The sequence below is a fragment of the Taudactylus pleione genome, unplaced genomic scaffold (assembly GCF_031769625.1).
Source record: "Taudactylus pleione unplaced genomic scaffold, aTauple2 ptg000186l, whole genome shotgun sequence".
In the NCBI taxonomy this organism is placed as follows: Eukaryota; Metazoa; Chordata; class Amphibia; order Anura; family Myobatrachidae; genus Taudactylus; species Taudactylus pleione.
Window position 1 is genome coordinate 4,541,728 of NW_028284588.1, and position 26,877 is coordinate 4,568,604.

The 26,877-nt window shown below is 43.0% G+C and overlaps 1 protein-coding gene across 2 annotated transcripts in view; it reads left to right on the forward strand.

Moving 5' to 3' along the window:
- Positions 1–26,877, forward strand: part of GABBR2 (gamma-aminobutyric acid type B receptor subunit 2) — a 777,957-nt gene that overhangs the window by 200,221 nt on the left and 550,859 nt on the right. For both annotated transcript variants that reach the window (XM_088476284.1, XM_088476286.1), the window contains exon 2: positions 12,578–12,715. In XM_088476284.1, the coding sequence (XP_088332410.1) occupies positions 12,578–12,715 (138 nt within the window). The remainder of the gene's footprint in view (positions 1–12,577; positions 12,716–26,877) is intronic.

Consider the following 26,877-nt stretch of genomic DNA (forward strand, 5'->3'; position numbering starts at 1 on the left):
AGGTGGTAAGGAAAGTGACAGTTGGAAGCAGATAGCAGCTGGTGGGGGAGAAGTGTGATGAGGAGGTGAGACAGGAAACGCTGCTGTCAGGTAGGAGAGACAGAGAGAGGAAGCATTAGAAGCTGGCAGCACTGACAGAGAGATTGATGTGAGAGAAAGAAAAGAGAAAGAAAAGATGGGGACAGCAGCAGCAGTCATAGATGAGCAGTAAGAGACTATTGGGTAGATGTACTAAGTCTTGGAGAGAGATAAAGTGGAGAGAGATAAAGTACCAACCAATCAGCTCATAACTGTCATTTTTAAAACACAGCCTGTAAAGGTAGGACAGTTAGGAGCTGATTGGTTGGTCCTTTGGGCCTCATTTATGAATGAGTTTTATCATACGCAACAAGTTGTAAAACTCGTTGCGTATGATAAATGGTGATCAAGCCAATCAGCTCCCAACTGTCATTTTTCAAACAGATGACAGTTAGGAGCTGATTGGCTGGAGCACCATTATCATATGCAATGAGTTTTCAAATTTATTGGGTATGATAAAACTCGTTGATAAATGGGCCCCTTTATCTCTCACTATTTATTCTCTCTGCAAGATTTGATACATCTCCCCTTATAGCACTGAAAGAGACTTTTATTTATCTGCTTATAAGGGGAGACTCCTTCTGAGAGGCAGTCCCCTCAATACAGCTCTGCCTGTAAAAGAGGGAGTGGTACTAAGCCTTGTAGAGATAAAGTACCAACTAATCAGCTGCTGTCAATTTACATTCTGTGTTTGAAAACTGACAGTTAGGAGCTGATTGGTTGGTACTTGGTACTTTATCTCTTTCCAAAGGGGAAATTCAATAAGCCACGATAATGTGGTACATTTTCGCACACTAAATTTTTTTGTACCTTTTGCATACAAATTTCGCTTATTTTAAGAAACCTTCAAAATATGCCTCTAACACTCACCTGCGATAAGTGTAAATTTGCACATTAAGCCATTTTTTGTGAAATATAGCTTATTGTGGCTAATTGAATCCCCCCCCCCCAAAGGCTTGGTACGTATATCCCAAGGAGTGGTACCAGGAATCTCGGCCAAATGGCAGACACAAGGCTGTGAGTAACATCAGTGGCGTAACTACTGCCCCCGCAGCCCCCGCGGTGGCTTGGAGGCGCCGGGTGGCGTGGGGGCACCGAGGGCAGTAGCCTCGCCACTGCAACTGTGAGCACTGGCCTCTGAAGTGATCGGAGGCCTCTGATCACTTCAGAGGCCATCGTTCCCAGTAATGCAGTGCGCGGGTGACGTCATGACGTCACCTGCGCGCTGAGGAACCTAAGCAGCCGCGTCTGCTGGATCAATTTAGATCCAGTCAGCGTGGCAGTTGAAGAGACAGCCCGGATGATAGCCATGTGGAGTCAGGTAAGTAGGGGTGGGGGGAGGGCAGGACTACAGGAGAGGCCACAACTACAGGGGGCACAACTTGAAGGGGCACACCTTCAGGGGGAACTACTTGAAGGGGCACTACTTGAAGGGGCACAACTACAGGGGGCACAACTACAGGGTGCACTAGTTGAAGGAGCACAACTGCAGGGGGCACAACTACAGGGGGCTCTACTTGAAGGGGCACAACTGCAGGGGCACACTGCATATGGACACAGCTACAGGGGCACTGCATATGGGCACAACTACAGGGGACACTACTTTAATGGGCAGAACTACAGGGGGCCCTGCATAATGGGCACTACTACAGAGGGCATTGCATATAGGGCACCATTACAGGGGGCATTGCATAAGGGGCACTAGTACAGGGGCATTGCATATGGGGCACAACTACAGGGGGCACTGTATAAGGGGCAATAACTTGATACAAGCAATTTACAGGTTATAAACTATGTTCTCAATAATCTGGATCTACACAGACATAGAAACTGTGCAACCTGTCTTGAGCTGAGGTGACAGACTGGCAGGAGCAGAGAGGAGGGTTGGTGAAGTAGATCTGTCAGGGTGGGATGTAATGGGCATTACTGTTTGGCATAATGTGTATTTGGCATTACTGTGTGCACAATGTGCTATTAGGGGCATTACTGGGTGGCATAATGCGTTGTATGTGGCATTATGGTGTGGTATAATGTGAAATAGGGGAATTACGGCATGGCATAATTTGTTATAAGGGATTACTGTATGAAATGTGTTACATGTGGCATTATTGTGTGGCATGTGTAAGGGGCATTGCTGTGTGGCATAATGTTGTAAGGGGTATTATGGTGTGGCATAATGTGTTAAAGGAACACTCTGGTGTGGCATATTGTGTTATAAGTGTCATTACTTAGTGTAGGGCACATTACTGTATCATGCAATCACACACATTGAACGTCGTCTTTGGGTGTGTTTGATTTATTTATTTTTTGCGGGGGGGGGGGCGCCTGAAACTTTTTTAACATGGGGGAGCAAAATTTATAGTTACGCCACTGAGTAACATTGTGTTTTGGTGGAAATTGAATGAATTTGAATACAATCAGTGCTATTCCAGAGAGTGTAAAGAGTTGTTACTCAACATACAACATACGGATGTGAGAGTAAATGTGATTAAAATGTACCTTTAAAGTGAACAAGCTAAGCTTGAGCTTAGTGAATTCTGCTTGCAAGGGAGAGAGCATGTTAACTAACATTTTACCTGCTAACTATTGTCACACGCCAGGCAGTAGCCGCTGTATGAGTGAATGCATGTTAGTGCTGTCAACATCAGCTGCCCTGAATAAAATCCTTTTTTTTTTAACCTGCATTGCAATTAGCACTTTCAACATTGAAGATTGCAACATCTCTATGGCAGGTGAAATTTTGCTGACTGAACATGGCCCCCTGTGTCAGTGCACAAGAGCAGACTGAAAAGATTTTCTGCTTACATTATATATTTTTTGAACCCAGTGTTAGGAAAAGGTTCTTAACTTCTTTCTGTACACTAATAAATGGAGAAAGGCAAACCGATGGCCGCACCAGGGGTCTTGACTGAGCAGCCTAAAATACCCTGGGGTCCTATCACCAAGCGGGACTCAAATGAACAATAGACACAATAAAAACAGTGGGTATTATTTGGCGCTTCAACATCCAACTTCCAAAATAATATATGGATAAAAATGGTATAAAATCACAATTCAATACACGGGAATATTGGTCACATCAAACCAATTTATTTATAAACAATTTAGGATTTTACTCTTTCAAAAGGGAATAAAAACAATCCAAACAATAAATAGTGGTGGTGTACAATGGAATTCACTTATAAAATGGTTAAAAGAAGTTCACACCATAGGTATAAACAGAGGGGCCCCTTGACACCCGGACCTTGAAAACTTCCAGACGTATATCAAGGGGATGAAGGTAAAAGGGCCTCAATGCTTACAATGTGATGTCCTTCACTCCAATGCATTTCGATCTTCTATATGGGTCTTTTTCAAGGCCTTGAAAATGCCTTTGAAAAAGTGTATTTCATTGTTTTCCAATTTGAAAGGGTAAGATCTGAATTGTTTATAAATAAATTGGTTTGATGTGACCAATATTACCGTGTATTGAATTGTGATTTTATACCATTTTTATCCATATATTATTTTGTAAGTTGGAGGATGAAGCGCCAAAAAATACCCACTGTTTTTATTGTGTTTTCTGTACATGTTGACAGTCTATCAATATTGCGGCTGTGCTCTACCTAGGAATTAAAATAACATATATGTAAAGAAAACCTGACAGAACCTTTTAGGTTCCTATTAGAAGAAGAACAATGATCAGGAGTTGATTAACAAAAAAACTATTTAATATTAAATAGTGCCCCCAATTTCTGTCTGTACACTGTTCACGGGGTATTTTTGTCTCTCTGCCTGGGGTGTGTCCCTACAGGAACTTTGGGTCAAGAGGATTTCATAGAAGATTGAGGCTGTTCAAGTGAGTTTCTGTGGGCAGCATCTCAAGGATACACACATCCATTTCATTACTCCACTATCTGTGTGTTGCAGCAGTAAAAGTTGTACTATACTTTATTTACTGTACAAACTGCTGGCACATTACGTTGCTAGATATGGAGGGGATCAAAAGCAAATGACACACAATGACATGGAAAAAAAAGGGCAATGATGGCGCTGCACAAATGAGCTTACTATTTAAGAAGTGTGAGTAACACTTGATGCATAAGATAACAAATGTAGCTGCTAGAAAGGTAAGAGCCTGACAGCAGCATTATCTGCAATTAATAATAAAGCAATAAAAAGCATTAGAAAAATAAAGCAGTTGTAAAATGAAGCTGTGTTACAGTTGGAATGACGGAGAGAAAATGGTACAGTAGGTAGATAAGTGAAACATGAATTGGTCACTGTAGAAGTCAAAGAGTTAGCTGCTGACAGCCATATCTGTAATTCACCTCTTATCTTAATGGAACCACTTTCCTGTTCTGGTTCTACATACAGCTGGCACAGTTGTGCTGAATGGTCGCTCTTGTGAGTTGTCTACCAACTTGTTGTAGTTCTGTCTAGCCTGCTTCAGTTTTTTTTAGCATCATGATTCAGAGTTGTACACTTTTAACGTTGCTGCTGCGTACTCAGGATGGCTGGTGTTTTCACACAGCTGAAGCCAGTGAAGCTGCGTAAAGGGATGCAGCCAATGACATGCCCCCATTTCCTGGGACACTGCCTGATGTCACCTCCATACTGCCCCCTAACGGCCAAAGCAGTCAATCAGGCTGTGACATCTGGGCACTGTGAGCAAGCTTGCAGACATGTGCACTACAGATCCTGTGCATCAGAACATGTGCACTACAGATCCTGTGCATGCGATGATTGGCCACCATTGGCATTGTGTGGAACTCTGAGACAGGGCCCAAAGACAGTGCACTTGCTCACTATGTTTGGCAGCAACTACAGTTATCAAGGAAGCAGCAAAGGAACAGAGATACCAACTAAATAGAGATAGGGACTACACTCAACAGAACATTCTTAATATCAAGATGGATTTTTATAATTCTCAGATATTTTTGAGACAGTGGGCCTGATTCAGACCCACTCGCGAGCACTGAGCACTCGCAAGCAGGTCGATGTTGGCCCAGTGCGCATGCACAAAAACCCGGATAGCGACGGGCAAACCGTCGCTCCAGGTCTCGCACCAAAGGGGGCATGCTGTCAATGGTGAGTGACAGCACACCCCCTTTGGTGGGCGTGCCAGGGGCATGGCTGCCCAGACGGAGGCGTTCCCATGGGAACACCTACCGTCTGGGGCCGGCCCCACTGACATCACAAATGATGTCAGTGGGAGTGCCTTCGGCTCTGATAGAGCCGAAAGCACTCCAGGGCTTGCGGCAACGAGACCCTACAACAAGGGTCTTGTCAGAAGCCCGATGGTCACGATGGTCTTGACCATCGCGACCATCTTCCTGGCCGCTCGCTATAGCTGTGGGTGATCACCCACAGCTATATGAGCGGCCAGGAGGCCACTCTAAAAATTAGGAAGGACGGCCCTGATTCAGAGCGAGCGCTCTGTCAGAGCGTCCGGCTCTGAATCAGGGCCTGTGTGAGGTGATTTTAGGCCATTGTTGCCTAAAACTGTAAAATAAGGAAGACTAAATTACCGAAGCTATGACAAGTAAATTGTGGTTATCAAATGAAATTAATAATCAGAGACACCTAAAAAATTTGTTACACTGTTGTTTATGTTTTAAAGGGATGTCAATTGTACAGATAATCTGGTTGTATGTATGGGTTGGGTACGGGAATGCCGGAACTCAAGATCCCTGCAGTCAAAATCCCAATGCCGGCATCCCGACAGGGTTAGGATACCAACACCTGACGGTCAGTATCCTAACCCCACCCTCTCCCTACCCCTAACTCTCCCTCCCCGCTGCCCAAACCAAACCTCCCCCCTAGTGCCTAAACAAATGATGGTGAACCTCAGACCCGGGGCCGTATAAGGCCCCTGGAATCAATTGGTCTGGTCTCTGACCTTTTTTCTGCTAGCCCCATCTGGCCAGCAGGGTGTCTAGAATTGCACCCTGCAGCCTGAGTCTAGCAGCAATGCTGCCTGGGGCGTCTTTAAGATGCTTCAGATGGTCACACTGCTGCCTCCGGAGCATACTGAGGATGCTCCGGGCATTGGGCATTGCTGTAATCACCTGCGATTGTGGCCCCGCCCCTGTGTGACATCACATGGAAGGGGCATGGCCTGCACCGGGCCCATGAATAATGTTATATCAAAATGGACCTCGGCAGAAAAAAGGTTCCCCAAACCTGGCCTAAACCTACCCCCCCTGCACCCTAAACCTAACCCACCCCTCTTAGTGCCTAACCTTAACCCTCTCCCTAGTGCATAACCCACCATCAAGATGCTGGCGCCGGGATGCTGACAGGTGTCAGGATTCCAGAGCTGGCATTCTAGGCGCCGGCATCCTGGCTGTCGGTATTATGACTGCATCCCGTACGTATTAAAGTAAGATTTTTATTAGTACTTTGTAGTCTCTAGAAATATCTACAGTTCATTATATATTAAATCGCACAGCATATGTCCCCTGTTGACTTTAAATCTGAATGTTGCTTCTATATGTAAAAACTAGGTTTCATTTTCTGTTTCAGCCATCATCAGTTTACATTACTTATATTATTATGAATTACCTAATGAAACAAATGCAATGTAAGTGGCAGGCAAGAGAAAGTATGCACATTTAATTATTTTCCAACTTTAATTTGTTTGTGTTTCCAGCAGAATACAATAAATTAATGTTTTGTCTTCATTACTTCCAGACTGGCCACTAACCAAACTTTGGGGTCATTCAGCATAGGACGGAAGTGCAGAGCTGCACAAAAGCAGCTTTGCAATTCCATCCTTGCTAATATGTTAATGCAGCAGAAGGCATCCTTTGATGCAGCATTGCATCATCTGCATGATCCTCGGCTAAATGACCATGCAGGCCGGCAGTCGCAGAGCCAGTACACTTGCTCCCTATGTTTGGCAGCAACTGCAGTTATCAAGAAATCAGCAGAGGAGCAGAGATGCCAACTAAATAGAGATAGGGAAAGAGGAAAAGTTGAGGGAAATTATGAGGGGAAGAAGGCAGTAAATCTCCGTCAGCCGAAGGAGATCCTGGCCTCTTCCCTCCCCCGCAATGATGGCGACCCGTTTCCGTTTTAGGAAAAGGAGGCCGTCGCCGCCCCCTCCCCGCCCAGAAACAGCAGCAGATTGTCAATAACTGACAGTCTGCTACCAGACTGCATGCATTCACACGGTATGCAGTCGGGAAGCCGGTGGACGTAATCCCGACAGCGGGCTTCCCGACTGCTTTATCCCGGCAAGGGTTAAATGACAGGAGCCTAAATCTAGACACCTGTCATTTTACCGATTCCGGGAGACCGGCGCCCGGCATCCCATTCGAAGGGATGCCAGGCGACGCTGTGGACAGCCGCGGAGGGGGGGTAGGTTTGGGGCTCCCAGGGGGACTTAGGGTTAGGCACCCCCCTGGGAGGTTAGGGTTAGGCTAGGGGAAGGGAGGGTTAGGGTTAGGCACCCCCCGGGGGACTTAGGTTTCGGCGGCAGGGAAGGGGGGTTAGGTTTAGGCACTTAGAGGGGGGATTAGGGTTAGGCACTGGGGGGAAGGTTAGGGTTAGGCACCCCTAAGGAGGGTTAGGGTTAGGGGGAGGTTAGGTTAGTCAGTACTTACCTTGGGACGATCGGGATTTTCAGCCATGTTGGCCAGCCGCTGTCAGGGTAATTCATACCGATTCCGTTCACACAGACCCGTACTGCACATGTGCATTACAGGTCCGGCACCTGCGCAAGCAATGCTGAATCAGGCCCTTTGTATACAGTAAATTGTGAACTTCTTTCTGCTCCTGCTAATATATAAAAGTAGACTGTGTTACACTTTTAATAGAAGTTATGATCAATTAAATCATAATAAGTTTAGAAATGTAGCTTTACTAACACTACAGCCATTTGTTGGAAAAATAAAGAATATGCAATAAAAAAAGCTTAATTAACTTTATAGTTGAAATAAATTAGTTTCTGTTTGTTGCTTTGAAATTCTACATGAACAAAGTTTAATAATCACAGCACTGGGTACTGCAAAATCTCCTATGTTAAAATATATCCATTGTAAAAAGTCAATGAGGCTTGACAATGGCTTGAATGATTACAGAATGAAATATGACATATTTGTAGTGTGAAACATGAGTACGGTCCTCAGTATAGCCCTGAACATCTGAGAGTCCCGAGTAAAAAGGAATTAAAACAGATCATTCATTATATGAATTCGTTTTTTTTTTCTATTGTCTCTGTTTTTCAGGTTTCCTTATGCTAATGTGCATGAACCTGCATATTGTGAATAGGGATTAATTATTCCTATTCTGTGTTCTCTTGTAGATCTATTTATCATAGACCCTCATATTTCTGTGGTACTTAACATTCTGTGGGGTCTATTCATCATGACTTAATTTTTACAAAAGCAGGTAAAAATGTACATTTCACATACTTTTGTATAAATTAAATGTCAGGGCCATTCATCAAGTTCCAAAAAGCATGACAGGTGAGAGGATGCGGGGAAAGAGAGGACACGGAGGACAGTGGGGAGAGGATCTGGGGGGATGGGAAACAGCAGTACCACAGGGGAACGGATGCAGTAGGAAAAGAAACTAGGGTTGGCGGCACAGCAGAAGGGGGGGTTACACACAATTGTGGAGTTAGCAGGGGGTACAAATGGCGGGTGGGGGCTGCAACTGTGGGCGGTGGGGGCATAGACACTAGTGGGGAAATACATAGGGACAGGGCAAGTGTATGGGATAAAAGCAGGCTTGCCGACTTTCTGGCTGTCCTTTCCGGGAGGGAGCAGCCAGATCGGCATGACACTGTGGGCGTGGCTAACACAAGGAGGCGGGGATGGCCAGACGACGGTTATTGTGTAGCGGGGGAGGCGCCATGAATGCACAATACTTCTCCATGAAGTACTGTGTTAAAGACAAAGTAAGTACCCATAATAAGATTCTGAGATGGTGCTATGTTTTCAGCTCAAACTGTTTAGCATAGCTTTTAACAGTTTGTTAAATTAAACACATTTAACAGTCCTCAAAGCAGACTATAATGTACATTGTGAAAATAAAGGGACCTAATGTGAAGCCTGCAGTTTATCTGTGGTATTCCTCTTTGCGCCCATATAAATGTTTTGAAAAAACCCTGTCTCAATGCTTCTAGAGTGACACCTCTCATCACAATGGTTGTTCATTTTATTTCCCATAGTAGTGCCCTAGTTAATGTAAGTCAAACAAAAAAACTAACAAACATAGTCGATTCTAAAAAATTCACTTTGCTGGCAGATAGTTATACTGTAGGTCTACTCGGTTGTGTAAAAATATTCTGACAAGTGACTGAATCCTGTACGTACGGTATGGATACGGTAGTCAATTATCCGTTATCAATTATTCATATAGCCTCACAGAGAATGCAGGATAACTTAAGCTACATAGGGTGCTTTGATGTTGCTTGCTTTGAATTTGTGGCACTCTGGCCACTCACCATAAGTGTTGAGTCAGTTGAGTGGATAGAGTCATTAGTTTGGTATTTGCAGTGCTCCTGCTGCACACCAAAGGTTTATGGGAAGTGTTTTGAAGTTTAAGTCCTGGGTGCTGTTCTGTGTATGGAGATTACCACTGTCTGGGCAAGCTTTGTGAAGCATATTTGCAGGGACAAAACCAGTGTCAGCTACAATGCTGAATGTATGTATTCCGTTCCTTGTCAGGGTTTATGTGCATGGCACAGAGTTCTTGTAATAATCTGACTGCAGTGGAATGTGTGGTAGACTCTGCATGGGTCATCTTATACCTGGAAAGCCGGGCCCCAGTATTATATTCCCTCCCTCCCTCTCTCCCTCCCTCGTTTAGCCATTGTTAGATGGTGTGACAGAGGCTGCATAGGAGGCAGTTGTTACTCTCCATGTTAAAAAGCATTGATAACTACATTTTCCAGCACAAATGCTATAAAAAGGTATATCACAGCTTGATAAAAAAAGACCCCTGAGTTCTCTTGTAAAGTGTGCTTTTCTCCTCCACACAATGAAGACAGACATTTTATGTGTGTATAGATCCCACAGCAGAAATGTACTGTAGGTCCTGTTATAATACCTGTCTAGGGTTCAACCACTATGATATGTATTCATAATTACTAGGTGTTAACCTGAATTTGAAGTTCAAACTCAAAGTTCAAACTTCAGTTTCACAGCTCACAGTAAAACAATATAAAAAGAATCTATAAAATGTATGAGTTCAACTATGTTAAAGCTGGTTCATACATGTTCTAGATTAGGGGCGGGCAATAAGCACCCCCCAGCTGTTGTAGAGCCACACATCTCAGTATGAACAGCCACAATTTTGCTATTTGGCCATGCTAAAACTGTTGCAAGGCATACTGGGATGTATAGTTCAACAACAGCTGGAGGGCCACTAATTGCCTACCCTGTTCTAGATTGTTAATGCTTAAATGGTTATGTTTTGTTACTGTTGTTCAAGTTGGAAGTAGAAACATGACTAAAATACTGTGCAATGTGGTACTTTAACCTCAAACAAGCTCTATCATGTTTGATCTACCTCAATGATATGTATAACCACTTAACTGACAATTATGTTACAAAATGGGTCTCAAAAATTGTTGATTATATTAAATTCAGTAAAAAAAAACAATTTTCAAATTAATTAAAATATTGTATTGAAAGAAAATATGATTAGAGGGTCTCACATTGCTTTCCATTAATATTACCCTTACCCCCGTAGTGGTAGTATTTCACCTTTTGTATGACCCCCCTCCACCCCAGTGACCAGTGTTATTTTTTAACCATTTTAAAAACCCTCCATGACTGAGTTTTTTTATGGGGCATTACACACCTACCTCCAACCTCCAATGCCAATAAACCATCCCCCTGTTTGTATTACACCCCACCTCCATGGGGCATTACCCTTCCCACACATGCAAAGTGCAGCGGAGTCAGTCCTTTATGCTACAGCTGATATCTGCACTAAGTTCCCCTACTTGCACTTTTTTCCCCGATGCCATCCCACCAGATTGCCAGTCGCACAACATTCCAGGGAACGATATCGGCAGTAATGCCGGTTATCCCGGACCACCGCATTGCTGCAGGAGGAATGGACGAAGTGGAATTCTGTTTTGCACATGTGCAGAATGGTTTTCCTCTTTAAAAGCCAGTGGCCGTAGCAGGATGGCACAGTCGCATGGGGTGCGACCATGTTAGCTAAACTGGCTGTGGTCGCATCCATTGTGACCGCACCAGGTAAGTGGTTAAACCTGGTCAAACATAAATGATTCTATGTGGTGAATCTAGATAGAATCTTTTAGTCTAAATAAAATAATTTATTGCAATTTTTTAAACTATAGAACCTGTTTTTTATATCTCTAATATTCACAGCTGTTAAGCAACAGTTTATTTATACCAGTTTATATTTTTTTTATCTCTGCATGGCAAGACTGAAACGTGCCAAAAAACCCTCACTCAATAAATAGATTATAGAATAGCAAATTTCAACTGTATATTTCCTGCTTTGAAAAAAAAATTTGCTCCTGAATTGTTATTTCACAGATGAGAAATCACCAGTGTAGCGCAAGCGACAGAATGCCGGGAATAGGTTATAGGTGCTACAAACGCTTACTCTTGTTACAATTCACTCTGAAAGTAAAAACCTTTAGCAAAGTGTAAAAGCTACTAATAGTGAATAATAATTAATTTCATTATTTAATAAACAGGTAATATTTACATTATACAAATTATATTGTACAAATGACGCACCTCTGGCAGAAAAAAACAAGCAAAGGGACTGTACATTACTACCTAATTCCTTTATCCCTTACACCTGTTTATCCTAATACTGTAGCTATACCCACTGGAATTTTAATTGAGAACAAAGACAACTGATGCATTTCTAATCTACTGGAACAGAATATCTCAAGATTACCAAAGAAAATCAGTTTGTGAATGTAGCAAATCCAGTTCAAGTTATCAATCCAATAGCTTCTTGTGTTTAGTTTTTGGTTATTAGAAGATGTTATAGATGCAGTTGGTTGCAATACTGTATGTGACTGGCTCTATTTATTAACATTATTTTTACTAAAATAAAGTGAAAAGGGGTGTTTTCACACCATTTTCACATTAAAAGGCTTGGCAACGGGGCGGGGCTTAGCGCCGGTGGGGGTGTAGCAGCGGCGGCCAGTCAGCGCATGCGCGGGGCACTAGTTATGGTAATTTTTTGCGAAAATACCGTGACTAGTGTGCTGAGGGGATTTGCAGGGACAGAGCTTTCTCGCAAGCTCTATCCCTGCAAGAGATTTGTAGTAAATCCCTGTGATATTGCCTGAATTCACAATGCGAATTCACTCGATAATATCACACTACAATCTGCATTACAAATGCGGATTGTAGTAAATAGAGCCCTTAGGAAATTGGAAATGACAGATTTCTAAAGATGTTGTTCACTACACGCCTCAGAGCGACCATTCTCTGCATAAACTGTGCCAATGCTATTATTAACAGATGTTTGATTTATCATATATTTCTTCTTTTTATGTTTTCCTTAGTGTGACAATGCAAGAGGACTAAAGTCGTTTTATGATGCAATTAAATATGGACCTAATCACTTGATGGTTTTTGGTGGAGTATGTCCTTCAGTGACTTCGATTATTGCAGAGTCTCTAAAAGGATGGAATTTAGTTCAGGTAAGAGCTTGTTCATTTACTTCATAGAGTGACCAGAAAATTACATGGTAAAAAAACAAGAAAAAAGCATGTCAATGTATTTAACATATAAACACAATTTAGTTATGTGTTTTCTTATAATCTTAAAATACTATATAAATAACACATTTCTAATTATTAATTTGTCCTTGTTTGATATGCTTTCTCAACCTTCCACCTATAGACAAGATGTAAGAGCACACCGCCATGTTTTAAAGGTATTAAATAATCCCATAGTAAAAAAAATACATTGAATAGGAAACCCTATTTTATTGTGCTGGTTGCCACAATTTCACAGCTGAATCCCTCCAGTGTGAGAGGGATATCATATATACTCTAAAAATTGCCATAGAAATAGTTATTGTTTAATGAAGCTAAGTTTATGATACCAGAACATGGATTGCTGAGGGGTACATTTGTCACCCTTAGCAGTGCTGCAGCTGGCGGCGAGGCCTCTCTGCTTCATGCGTAGGATCATTATTATTATTATTATTATCCTTTATTTATATGGCACCACAAGTGTTCCGCAGCGCCTTACATAGTACATAGAACTAATAGGTGAACAAGAAACAAGTAACTTACAGTGCAGGACAAGGACACGATTTATATACATTGCTGCAATAGCGATTAAAGCACTCACAATAAGCAGCCGGGAGTTGGCAGTCATGTGTTAGGTGCCCTAATGGGGAGTAAAGAGTAGAAGAAAATGTAAAGAGAAACACATGAAGGTAGAGGTCCCTGCTCATGAGAGCTTACATTCTAAAGGGGTGAGTAGATGAGTGATGTGGTGAGTGATGTGTTCCGGGTGAGCTGCTGAGGGGGATATTCCCATTATTCACCTTTTCAGCACAGCTCGGCCCCTCTCCTAGGGACCTGATTGGCCAGGATCCCGTCACGCTGGAAGTAGGGGATGTAAGTCACATGTCACACCATTATGTGACAGTGACATGTGAGTGAGAGACCCCAGAGAGAGGATACGCGCTGGGAGCACACCTTTGCAGCACATATTACTTTTCATTATTTTGGGGGGGGGGGGGCATGGAATACCCCAGATTTGGACACGCCTCCAGTATTTGCGCCCATCCCTGCCCTTGACCGCCTTGCCTTTAATAAATAGGCCCTTAGGTGTCGATAAGTATCATGACATTGGTAATGGTCTGCACTTATGATTTATTACATTGATCCTAATGGAAATCCTAGAGCAATCATTGAACTGCAGAAGGTTTCAATACAGTAGCGCATATTAGAAACACTTTTATGGATCTACAGATGTGCCCACATACACCTATTCTTCAATCCTCCCAAATAGCCCTGTTTGACTTTCCATGTACTTTACGATTTGCACATGTGCCACATAACTGTTTCTTAATATATGCATCTTAAGCTGCTATCCTAAGTACTTAGGGCCTGATTCAGCGTTGCATGTTATTGCACTACCGCTGTGACCTTGTACGCAGAAACAGAAGCCTACTGCCAGCTTCTGTGATCCGCTGCTGTGACCGAAGATGCAGCATCGGATCACTCTGTGCCAACATCGGTCATCTGGCTAACCTTCAAGTTTTGCAGGATTGCAAGCCTTTTTATACAGCTGAAGCCAGTGAAGCTGCATACAAGGACACAGCCACTGGCTTCAGCATGCCCCCATTTTCTGGTATGCTGCCTTATGCCACCCTCCCTCCTTCCCATCCCCAAATGGTAACAGCCTGTTATTCAGGCTGGGCGTCCGGGCACTGCGAGCGAACTCACAGAATGAGATCTGCACATGCACAGTACAGATCCTGCGCATACACAATTCTTCAAACATCAGAGATGTACACAAACCACCAGGTTTGCCTACAACTTTGAATCAGGCCCTTGGTACACTATTTGTCAATTCAGACAAATTAAGGAAAAAGTATGCAATCTGGGAAATAAGTTTAAAGACTGAGGTCCTATACGACTGACTCGGACCATGTATTGTACTTAGGGTCTGATTCAGAGATTATTACCAGTTATTTATATAGCGCACACATATTCCGCAGCGCTTTACAGAGAATAGTTGGCCATTCACATCAGTCCCTGCCCCAGTGGAGCTTACAATCTAAGTTCCCTACCACATGCTCACACACATACACACTAGGGTTAATTTTTTGTTGGGAGCCAATTAACCTACCAGTATATTTTTGGAGTGTGGGAGGAAACCGGAGCACCCGGAGGAAACCCACGCAGCACAGGGAGAATATACAAACTCCACACAGTTAGGGCCATGGTGGGAATTGAACCCACGCCCTCAGTGCTGTGAGGCAGTAATGCTACCATTACACCATCTGAGATGTACGCTAATGCGACCGCAACTGCGTCTCTGTATGCAACGTAGTTGCAAAAATATGCTAATATAGCAAAGATCACCCGAGCATAAAGACGCCCACTACCTGCCTTCTCATCTGCATACAACTACGCATACCTACTTAAACATCGGTACCATCGAAGTACATCGGCAGCCATTTTACCCTAGCGGGCAGGTCTGACCACACGCAGCCTAGGTAGCTCTTCTGCCATGCAGAGCCACGTATGCAATTATAGTGGCTAATTTATGCACGCCCACGGAACGGCGTTCAAACGGCCACGCACGCCTGCGTTTCGCTAACCACCCCCAGTCTCCACCCCCAAACGATCACTTCCTGTCAATCAATCTGCAATGGGCCTCCCAGGGCTGCGTGAATGCACAGCGGATCCACTGCTGACTTCGCGCATGCGCACTGTGATGCATGCGCAATGGCAAATAATCGCTCGATCTGTGTGCAAATTGCAGTTGCATTTATCTCTGAATCAGGCCCTTAGTTCACTATTAGACTATTACATCTTTTGTCATCATGCATGGGGAAGCGTTCTTGGGGTGATGGTTTTACCTTATAGTGTTTGGCATGATTTGTGCTCAATGCATTCTTCTTTTTATTGTATCATATACAGTAAGTGAGGCACCATACGTAATGCATATCTCCTGGTAACACCAATATGACTGGCAGTAAGACCCCAGTGTTTGGTTTCAGCAAGGAATTTTCATCTACTTACATTTGGTCCTTTTTTATTGTAGATAATATCTTAACATAATTACAGACACAACTGTGCTTCTAAACTGCCACACAGATGGGATGAAAGAGATATTCATCATTGTGCAGGGAGTTCTACGTACATTCATAAAATGTCATCCAGAGTGAGCACAAAATGAATAGACATGTCTGACTGCCATGCCCATATTACACCAATACACACAGTATTTGTATACACTGTGTTGGACATTCATTTCATTTAGTTGATGTACAGTAGTGCAGCAAAGTTTGTTTCTGAACTTTGAATGGCCTATTAAGAGTTATTGTTTCAATGTTTGTTTTTACTTCAAAAGAACATGTACAAATTTTCTGTATATTTTTAGCCTACATAAATGTTCAACAAAACAATTGAGTATGCATGATCTTACATATATGTATATCAATTTAGTGGCATGAGTGAGTGGAAGTACTGTATTTTACACAGCAAGATGAGCTCTTCAACACATTTCTAATAATTACTAATACTTCAGTACAATATACAGTACAGTACCTTACAGGGATTCTTTAGCCAAGTGGTTCCCAAACGGTGCCCTGGAGTAATGTATCCATAGGGTCAGTTATGTAGTGGTGGACAGGCTTGCACTTCTGCTTATCCACATATTTTATACTTGGCAGTCTCAAGCACTGCTTTCACCTATCACATTGATCATAAATAATTTGATTTCTTTCTGGACCACCATCCCATAGCACCCCTGTATGTGTCCAGTGGCATCCAGTTTGGGAACCACTGCTTTAGACATTGGAAGGCCTGGATCAAACATATTGGGCCTGATGCTAAGTTGCACATAATGCACTGAATCCTATGCATCCATAAGTTTGCACTGCCAACAGCCCTTCTGCTGTCATTACTAGTAATGGTACCTATACCTACCCCATGCTTGGTGCAGAAGATCAACACACCAAATGCACAACATGTATGAAGAGGTCTCTACTCTGACTGCACACCCAAGATATGCCGATGGGACAACTTTCTTATGTGCAAAAGCTCAATTACCACCCAATAACACCCATTCAGGCATCGCTGAGAAGCAGCTGAGATGCCTATATATCATCATAATCACTCTTAAATGCTTTAGATTAGTTTTGGTGCAAATGCGGTTTGCTAAAAATCATAAGATGCGCAGATGGTTTCTGGATAGCAATCACAATACTGTCACCTGGAGTGTATGTTGAATGTTATAGATTGCATATTCTATCTAGCAACAGGTGTGATTTTGTCAGTGGAGAACTTCAGTTCAGGGGACTAGGATACAGGAAGTGGAAAGAGTTGTGTGATCAGAGAAGGTAAGATGCTATGCTGCACATTGCGAATGTAGTTCCCATTACTAACTCTGAAGGCCTCTCTGTTATGCTGTCAACCAGTCACAACCTTTGGGTTAGTAGCATATCAGAGTTCTGAGCACCTGCACACTATGGACCTCATTCAGACCCGGTCGCAAGAGCCGAGCACTCACAACCAGGTCGATGTTTAGGACCCGCACGGGCAGCGGCCGCACTGCGCGTGTGCAAGCCCCGGAGCAAGAGAGAAATTCTCTCGCTCCGGAGCTCACTACAAAGGGGGTGGCTGTCGATGTTGATCGACAGCTCGACCCGTTTTGTAGGCGTGGCGGGGGGGTGGTTTTACAAACGGAGGCATTCCTTAAGGAACGCCTGCCGTTTTGTGGGCGGCCGCACTGACATCAGCATTGATGTCAGTGGGGAGCTTCCTGCTTGATCACAGCAGTAAGCTCCCTGGGGCTTGTGGTTGCCGACATCCAACCTTAGTCTCTCGTCTCAAGCCCCGATGGTCGCGATGGTCTTGATCATCGCGACCATCAACCTGGTCGGTCGCTAAAGCTGTGGGTGGTAACCCACAGCTTAGCTAGTTACCAGGAGGCTGCACTTCAGAAGGCAAGCGGCCGCCCTCATTCAGAGCGAGCGCTCGCTTCTTGCGACCGCCTCTGAATGAGGGCCTATATCCCATGAAACCCCCACGTTACATTATATTCTCTTACATAGCCGGCAATGTAATGTAAGCAGTGTCTCGTTACACAAGGTGCTGTGTGTTCTATGAATTCATCTAGATACCCAACTTTAAAACTTAAAGGTGCTCAAAGCCTCCAGCTTTGAGCACCTTTATGTCCAGCAGTTCTTACTTCCAAACTTTTAGCTAACTTGGAATAATTACCATAAAGGGAAATGTCTCAAGGATCCATTAGATAGATGTCAACTGGATTAGAGTCAAATGCTGACTAATATTTTCATGTGTAATACTAGCATGCCAACACACCAAAATAAAAACTCTTTAGCCATGGCCAACTCCACCCAGTGATATTTTTATCTTTGGTACAACTATAGGCATAGGCAAATGCAGGGGTGGTTTCCGGTTTGCCCGGAAACCTCCCTCCTAAGCCCACACCATGACAACAATAGAAATAGTAATATAGAATTTTACTAGTGCTGCATGTTCTTCTCAGCATCACAAATGAAATAATTAGCACCACATGTGGATCTTTTAACATGTGTCAGCCAGTAATAAATACACCTGTGCACTAACTAGGAGATCTGGAAAACATACACTGTTAGGGGTGCTTTGCTATACACCATCAATATGGTTAATTATTAATACCATAATACACTATAAAGTGCTGCAATGCTCTGGAATGGTGCCCATATTTGAACTAAAAGCTTCAGCTCAGGCAGGATGGCCCTACTGCCGCATCTAATGGCTTACTGTGAATGCTGGTCCTGTATATGCTGGAATTATGACACACAATACACTTTCTATGATACATATTAAAGCTGGATAAGTGCCAATTATGCCCTCTGCATTGACTGGCCACACTCACTATAAGCATTTGAAACCCCTCCTCTAGAAATCCTATTAGTTACTAGATTGCATTTTCACTGCTCCTTTATAATTTTGCACATGCATAACTGACCCTTGTGTTTCTAATGAAAGAGTGCTTTAATGGTAATGTTGCTTTTATCAGGTTTTTTGTGAGGGCATTTTCTATACTAAGTAAATTCTACACTTTTCTATTCCCTGTAAATTCTACACTTCTTCTACTAGCAAGAGCTGTCTTTATTGTCCACATCCATTTGTTTTTATCTAACGGGCAGGATTGTCCTCCTGAATAAAATGCTTCTCTACAACCTACTGAATGGTGGCATCTAATATATAATGTATGCACTACTTAAAAGCCTTTCATAATGTATACTCAAACATTACATTACATTTTACTCTGCAAAGTTAGACGTTTGCCTTTAGCTATGCCAACAGGCTTTCAGCCTTCCAGGCTTAACTTCTAAACATATAAATGCCTTTTGACATTAAGTGAGAACAGGTACTTGCATCCAGGCAGAATATAAATTCATTAATGTATTTAGTTTAAAACTGTGATGTTTCCTAAAACAGTATATTAATTTAGGCTATTTAAAAGCAAGAATTTAAAATTGTTTAAAATATATACTAAGCATTCAAACAAAAAACTGTGACAGTTCACAAATCACTCTAAGGGGTATATTTACTAATGGTCGATTTTTATCAATTTCAACATCAAATTGTTGAAAAATGATCAAAATCGATCAACATCAGTGTTGTGTTTCTGGGGCTAAATCACTCAGTTACTAACAGATAATTTTTTATTCGTTTTTTTAAGTAGTAGTAAATGTGTGATTTAGCTCCAGAGACACAACATCGATGTTGATCGATTTGTGATCGATTTTATAATCGACCTTTAGTAAATATACCCCTAGGTGAGAAGAATAAATAGGAATTAATTGTTATGATTCCTGGAGACAATCGACGGTAGTAATGTAGAGCCAACTGATGACAGCCTTGTGGGCTGGAATGTATTGTACTAGTCGTGGCTTAGGGTTAAGGATTTGGTTGCAGCCATTGGACTGTTGATGCTGCCTTGGGGCCGGTTTGTTTTGACTAGTTGTGCCAAGGGCAAGAGGTGTGATGCAGCCTGTGGGCCGTAGGAGCAGCCTTGAGAGCTTTTTGTGGCTTTTATAGTCGTGGCCAAGGGACTGGTGATGTGAAGCAGCCTTGGGGCTGTTGGAGCAGACTTGGAGGCTGATTGTGGCCTTTATAGTCGTGGCCAAGGGAATGATGGTGTGAAGCAGCCTTTGGGCTGTTGTAGCAGCGTTGGGGGCTGATTGTGGCCTTTATAGTCGTGGCCAAGGGACTAATGGTATGAAGCAGCCTGGGGCTGTTGCAGCAGCCTTGTGGGCTGATAGTGACCTGGGGCCCCAGGACCATTGCAGCCTTTGGGCTGATGAGATTCAGATGAGGTATGCAACAAGAACATGGGGCTCCTGCCAGTGCCGCCAAGATGACACTGGCGATCGTGTGCTTAATAGTACTCCTGGAACGCAGAGTTGCTACCAGTGCTGCCGGGATGACACTGGCAATGGTGTGCTAATTTGCGCACCTGGAACACAGAGTGGCTACCAGTGTCGCCAGGATGACACTGGCGACAGTGTGCTAAGTTGCGCACCTGGAATGCAGAGTTGCTACCAATGCCGCCGGGATGACACTGGCGACGGTGTGCTAGATTGTGCATCTGGAACGATAAACTGTGACTGGTGCCGCCGGGTTGACACAAGCCACTGGATGGTGACAGACGCTTCTGGGGTAGGAAGCCCAGATGGTACAAGCAGCACGTGTGGACGAGATGCAGGTGGAGCCGCCTGGATGGAATACACATGAAACACACATGAAACACAGCTAGACTGACTCAGGAACTCGACTGACAAGCAGGAGACTAGAAAACCAGAAGTACGGAAAACTCTATCACCGGCATGGAGTGGAGGGCTGGCTGGAATTTAACAGGATCAAGGCCCAACCAGAGCAAATCTCCCTTAATGATAGACCAGTGTGCAGCTGTGCTGTGCACAGACAGGAGAATCAATTAACTTGCACCTGACACTGCACACAGACAGGCAGTATTTAATGCAGTGCCTCAGGCTGGAAGCTGCAGATCCTGATATTAATTTGAAACTCAAAACAGCAACAAGCTAATAAAATAATACAAGGACATCTAGGACTGAGGTTTATAAATGACCAGGTTGTGATTGTAACTCTGGCATATTGATACTTTGAGAAGAGAGAGAGGGTTACTTTTATTGCTTCTTGGCTAGTATCCAGGCTATATAGGGAGGTGTGCTTTTTCTCTTTCCCTCTTTAGTTCCTGCCAGCTTTGTTAATTCCCTCCCGCCCATGCCCATGTTTGGGTTTTTTGTTTTTCTTTGATGTTCAGGTAGGGGCTCTATTGTCCTTATATTTTTGAGTGTTGGATGTTTTGGTTATGTAATAAGACATTCTGTCAGCATACACATGTGCACATAATGTGGTTTCAGAGTACTGACATGAGTAATGGGCTAGTTGTTCCATCTTTTGCAGCGGAGAGCCTGACTATGTGTGAGATGTACTGGCGTAGCTCTGGCTGTGGCATGTGTTTCATATTCACACTTGTTGAATGCAGCTGGTAGATGTATCTGAGTACAATTTTGACCAGGTTATTTCCAATTTGTCAGAAAAACATTGCTGTCAGTGGACACATGGCACAGGAGGTTGTTGCTGGGTACTGTCTTTGGTTGTGAGCTGGTGCCACAACCCACAAGAGGGGGGTTAGCTTAGTTATAGATGAGCTGGAGCAAATCGGGCTGCAGCATGTGTCTAGTGGGCAGCTACAAGCAGTATGTTTTGTGGCCACCTAATTTCACATTTTTGATCTCCAATTTATTAATAAAAAAATGTGATCTTCTATTCTCTAAGTCAAATCTTCATGTGCTTATTATTAGCTTAAGAAGTTATACTTATATTTTTATTGTTAATTATGCGGAAGGGAAATCATCATTTGCTACTCAATTTATCATGTTTATATATTTATATTAATCATTACATATCAGCCAATTGCAGAAAAAAACATTAAAGTTTGGGAATAATATTTAATTTCATTTCTTAGGAAAAATAACCATAACTACTATGGTGGTTGTTCATGTAGAGACACAGAAGCAGCTGGAATCATGGAAGGTGTTTAGCCCATTCGTCCTTTAGATATTCCCCTTTTTTGACTACCTGTCTAGGTTGCCTCCATTCTGTTGCTTTGTTTTTGTGCCTTTGAACATTTGAGGTTTGACACCCCTCAACATAGCTGCTCATATTTATGTATGATTCTAGTATTCTGCACCTTTTGGGGTTCTTTCTCTGTTGTTATTTCTTTGCCAGATACTTGTCAAAATTGTTATAGAATTATTTCAGTCTGTATATATTTCACACTTTATATTCCATAGCGCTGTGTATCATCTCTGTGGCCGTTTTTGTGCCTTACCTTATCTATTCCTATTATCTGCTGCTTCATTGTTCTTCCCAATATTTAGTCTGCCCTCTTGTCTCTTTCTTAGGAGCATAGCAAATGGCGAGTGCCATCCTGGCCAATAGTTAGATACGCCCCTGGGTATCTATGGAATGAGACTTCAACTAGTGTCCTATAACCTATTTTTTGTCTAACCTTATTGTCAGTTAGCTAAAACATTTTAATGAGAGCTTCTTATTTTGTAGTCTAAAATAACTAAAGTCCAGCACCACTGTCTGAGCACCGCTGGTTTTCTTGACAGTGTGTCTTGTAACTTGTAAACACTTGCAGTAGTGTAAATACTCCCATAGAAAACAAACTGAATGTGCCAACACTCAAAAGATAATCTCTGAATTCCTTTACTTTTAAGCCCATGTATGTGAGGTATGCAGCCTATATAATGTGTTCATAATAGCAAGTCTCACAAGTTGTATTACTGCACAACTCTGTTAGCCAAAACCCCAACCATGATGTGGCCATTTTCCTAAAAACAGACATAATCTAAATTTTTGATTGTATACACTGAACCTGTTTCAACTATTAGCATATTTTCGCAGCTACGTTCCATGTAAAATGACAGCTGCGATCGCATTAGTGGCACCCATCTCTGAATCAGGCCCTATATCCAGAGCATGCTTAAATTCTAGGAAAGCATCATCTATTTCTAACAATGGAATGAGAATTAGCTGAAAATTGATGGACTTTATGTCTTTTTTATTTCACTCTATTATCTATGGGGCTGAATTTGAGTTGAGCGCAAAGAAAAAAAGAAAAGTAACTTTACACATGGACAAAATTTGTTGCAAAGTAAATGATGCAACTACAATTATCATTTTTACTTGCATGAATACTGGATGCGTTTGCATGTAGCCCACAAATGCTGAACAGCTTTATTTTTACACTGCAATTTAGATTTGAATTTGGACTCATCCCTCCCAAATCCAAATCTCTCTGCACATTTTATATCTCCTCTACCTGCAGGATGCAAAGTTACTTGCTCTTTTTTGCTTTTCTCCCCAAGCTGGAGCCAAATCTTCTAAGCAGTAACATCATAATAAATAGCTTATCTAAGTCCAGTAATAATTAAAAAAATGAAGACTCTTATGCTGCTAAAGATTTTAGCTGCTTTATGTATTGTGTTCATGGAAAATTCACAATATTACTATCATACTTGCTTACTTTCATGGAAGTTACGGGAGGGTCCCAATGTTTTGGGTAGCCCACACGCACCCCTGGAAGAGAAGGCAGATCTCCTGCATCCTGCCCACTTTCTAGTGAAGTGCGCAACATGGGGAGACTTTACGGGGAATTTGCAGGTCCCTAGGGAGGAGGCAGGGCTAAAATGATGCAACTCAAATAGTTTAGGCCTGCCCCCTATGCGCGAATAGTGGCCTTTCCTCATGAAGGAGCAGGGCCTAATGACATCTACAGTCAAGTCCCGCCCCCTGAAGCTGTCAGCAGCATCTCTTCTCTGGGCTGCTCTGGAGAGGAGATGCTGCATAAAGGCGCTATTCCAGAGAAGGCACAGTAGTACGGCCGGGGATGACAGTATGGAAACTAACTTATGGCATAACTTTTCAGCTCTGGTTTAATCTTCCGGGAGGGCCAGATGCTGCCAGTGACCTATAAACAATGATGCAGCAGCCGTGTTTCATTACAGATCACGCAGTCACACACCACCATGCTCAGTGCATTGCCGTGCCATTCACTGGCTCACACACAGAGTCACTGAGGTTGCTGACTGCTGTGTACTGGGGCTGAGGGCGAGGGATGGACAAGGAGCTCCTCTCCTGTAATCCGGTCAGGTCAGTCTTTTGTGTATTTTATTTTTTTCCTAAGGGCCAAAGTGTTTTTTTTTTCTGTTGGGGCCAATCTGTGTAAATTTCACCTGTGGGGGTCAATGTTTTTTTTTTTTCCTGTGAGGGCCAATGTGTGATGTTGTTTTTACCTGTCAGGACCTATGTGTATCTTTATTTCTTTGTGTGTGCGCATTTTTTTTTGTTCCTGTGGTGTACTTTGTTTCTCTTCTGTGGAACAATTTGTTTAATTAAAAATTAGAATTTTATTTTGGTTAATAAAAATAAAACTTATGGATATAGTAGGATTGGGAGGAGGGGGGGCTCCAAAATTTATCATACAGACTGCTAGTAGACCATACTTGCCTACTCTCCTGGAAGTTGTGGGAGGGTCCCAGTTTTTTGGGTAGCCCCCCACACTCCCAGAAGAGTAGGCAGATCTCCCAAAACCAGCCCACTTCCTAGTGAAGTGCACAGAATGGGGAGATTCTACTGGGAATTTGTGGGTACATAGGGATGAGGTGGGGCAAAACTGATGCAAATTGCATCATTTAGCCACACCCCCTCCTCACGGACCTGCAACTCGCTGCCTTTACCTGTGAGGGGTTTGCGCCTAATGACGTCCACCCCACCAAGCTGACAGCAGCATCTTCTAAGTATGTAGTAGACCTCGGGTCTGCCCTAATTAGCAACATAATATGTGTAGGATTACTATGCTATCCCTTAACCCGGGACACTCATAAATTACACAGGTTCTGTGGCTGCTTAAACCAGGTGAAATGCAGGCTTGAAGTCAACCAACCACAGAATCTGTGTAATTCATGAGTGTCCCGGTTTAAAGGGATAGTATGGTAAGCCTAATATGTGGGCATGTGAAGGAATCTGATAGTTTCCATAACTAGTAATTGTAGTGCAACTGGTTTAAATGCTATTTTAAAACACAAGTATACAATGGAAACAGATTTTAGGCATTAGTAATCTGTCCTGTTCCTGACTTTGATAAGGTAAGGGAAATTACAATAATGGTGGTTGGGTATACACTGGCCAATATATTGGCTGTTCAATTGAATGGCCGATATATCATGTGTGCGGTGGCCAGTGTGTACAGACGATATGGGCCAAATGTAATAGGGTGTCAGTTTTAGTAACAGTACAAACTCACACTTTCTTGCACTTTTAAAAAGTGCGAGTTTTTACTGAAACTCGCAAATTCAATAGCCTGCGAACTTTTCAGCTCGAGGCTACTGCATTTGCGAGTTTAGGCGAGTTTAGCACTATGTAAACTGACACCTTTTAATGCGAGTAGCATTAAAAGGTGCGAGTTTTAGAGAAGCCATCACAGATCAGTGAGATCCGTGATGGCTTCTGTGTGTGTTTTAAAAAACCCCCTCCCCAAAAGCATAACCCGCCCCAGGCTTTATAAAGACTGTTCTGGTTCTAAAAATACAGGGGACAAAATGCATAGGGGGCCCCTGTATATTAAGAACCAGCACAGGGCTTTGTTGAGCTGGTCCTGGTTCTGGAAAATCAGGGGACAAAACGAGTAGGGGTCCCCTGAAAATTCCAGAACCAGCACTGAACTCTTTCTAGCGGGGGGATAATGCCACAGCCAGGGAAAACCTTTCACCGGTTTCCCCGGCCAAAGCATTATCCCTGACCGCTAGTCAGTCCAGGCCATGGATCCCTGGGGAGTTGGGTACCCCCCCAATAAAGGGGTACCCCTCAACAGGGCACCCCAGGCCTAGACTGATAGCCCGGGGCTATCCCCGGCACCCTATGGCCGTGGGTGCCGGGTTGATAGTGTTAGTGTAAAGTGTAAAAATGAAATTTCCATATTGTCTTTAGTTGTAGAACCACAAGTACCAGCAAGCCTCCCCTGCATGCTGGTATTTGGAGAACCACAAATACCAGCATGCGGGCATTATGGGCCCGCTGGCCCTTGTAGTTCCACAACTAAAGAAATGCGTAAATAAACAAACATACACAGTGAAAGTAAAATTTTAATTAAACATACATGCACACTCACACTCACACATACTCACCTAGTATCCGAAGTAATCCATAGGGGTACCTGAAAAAAAAAAACATACTCACCTCTCCTATGCGTCTCCTATGTACACATACCTTTGCTCCGCGTAAATGACCGGGGCAGCTCCCTGATTAGCTGAATGCGGCCAGCCTGTGTCTCCCATAGACTTCTGTGGTGTGAAATCCCCATTGAAGTCTATGGTGGGAACCGCTACATCGTAGCCGCAAGATTAATAGAGGTTAATCTTGTGGTTACATCAATGATACAATGTATTTTTAGAACCAGAACAGGCTTTATAAAGCCCGGGGCTGGTTATGCTTTTGGGGAGGGGTTGCACGTCATTTTTTTTTATTTAAAAACATTTTACATAAGTACACACAGAAACATGTACATATCTCATGGATATTTGCATGTTTCTGTGTTAATCTGACCTGCTCAGGATGTACTCGCTAGCCTGAAGCAGGTCTATTAGTTGGGGATTTTTTTTTTGGTAATCTTTTTTTTGCGAGTCTGAAACAGACACTCTATTACATTGGGCGAGTCGATTGTTTTCAATGCGAAAACATCTGGATGCGAGTTTGAGAATGGGGAGTTTTAGTAACTCTGAAAAATGCGAGTTTTAGTGAACAGACACCCTATTACATTGGAGAGTTGTGAAAAATTGCGAGTTTAGCACCAAACTCGCAATTTACCAAAACAGACACACTATTACATTTGGCCCCATGTCTGTAAACAACGTCAATAACAGACATATTGCATCGCCTGTGCAGCACAGTAGATGCCCAGGATATCTGCAGATATATTGGCGCATTGTGCTGACCACCCATAAATTTGCTGCAGAGGCCACCTGTGACTGACAGCTCAACTGGGCAGGCACATGTAAATG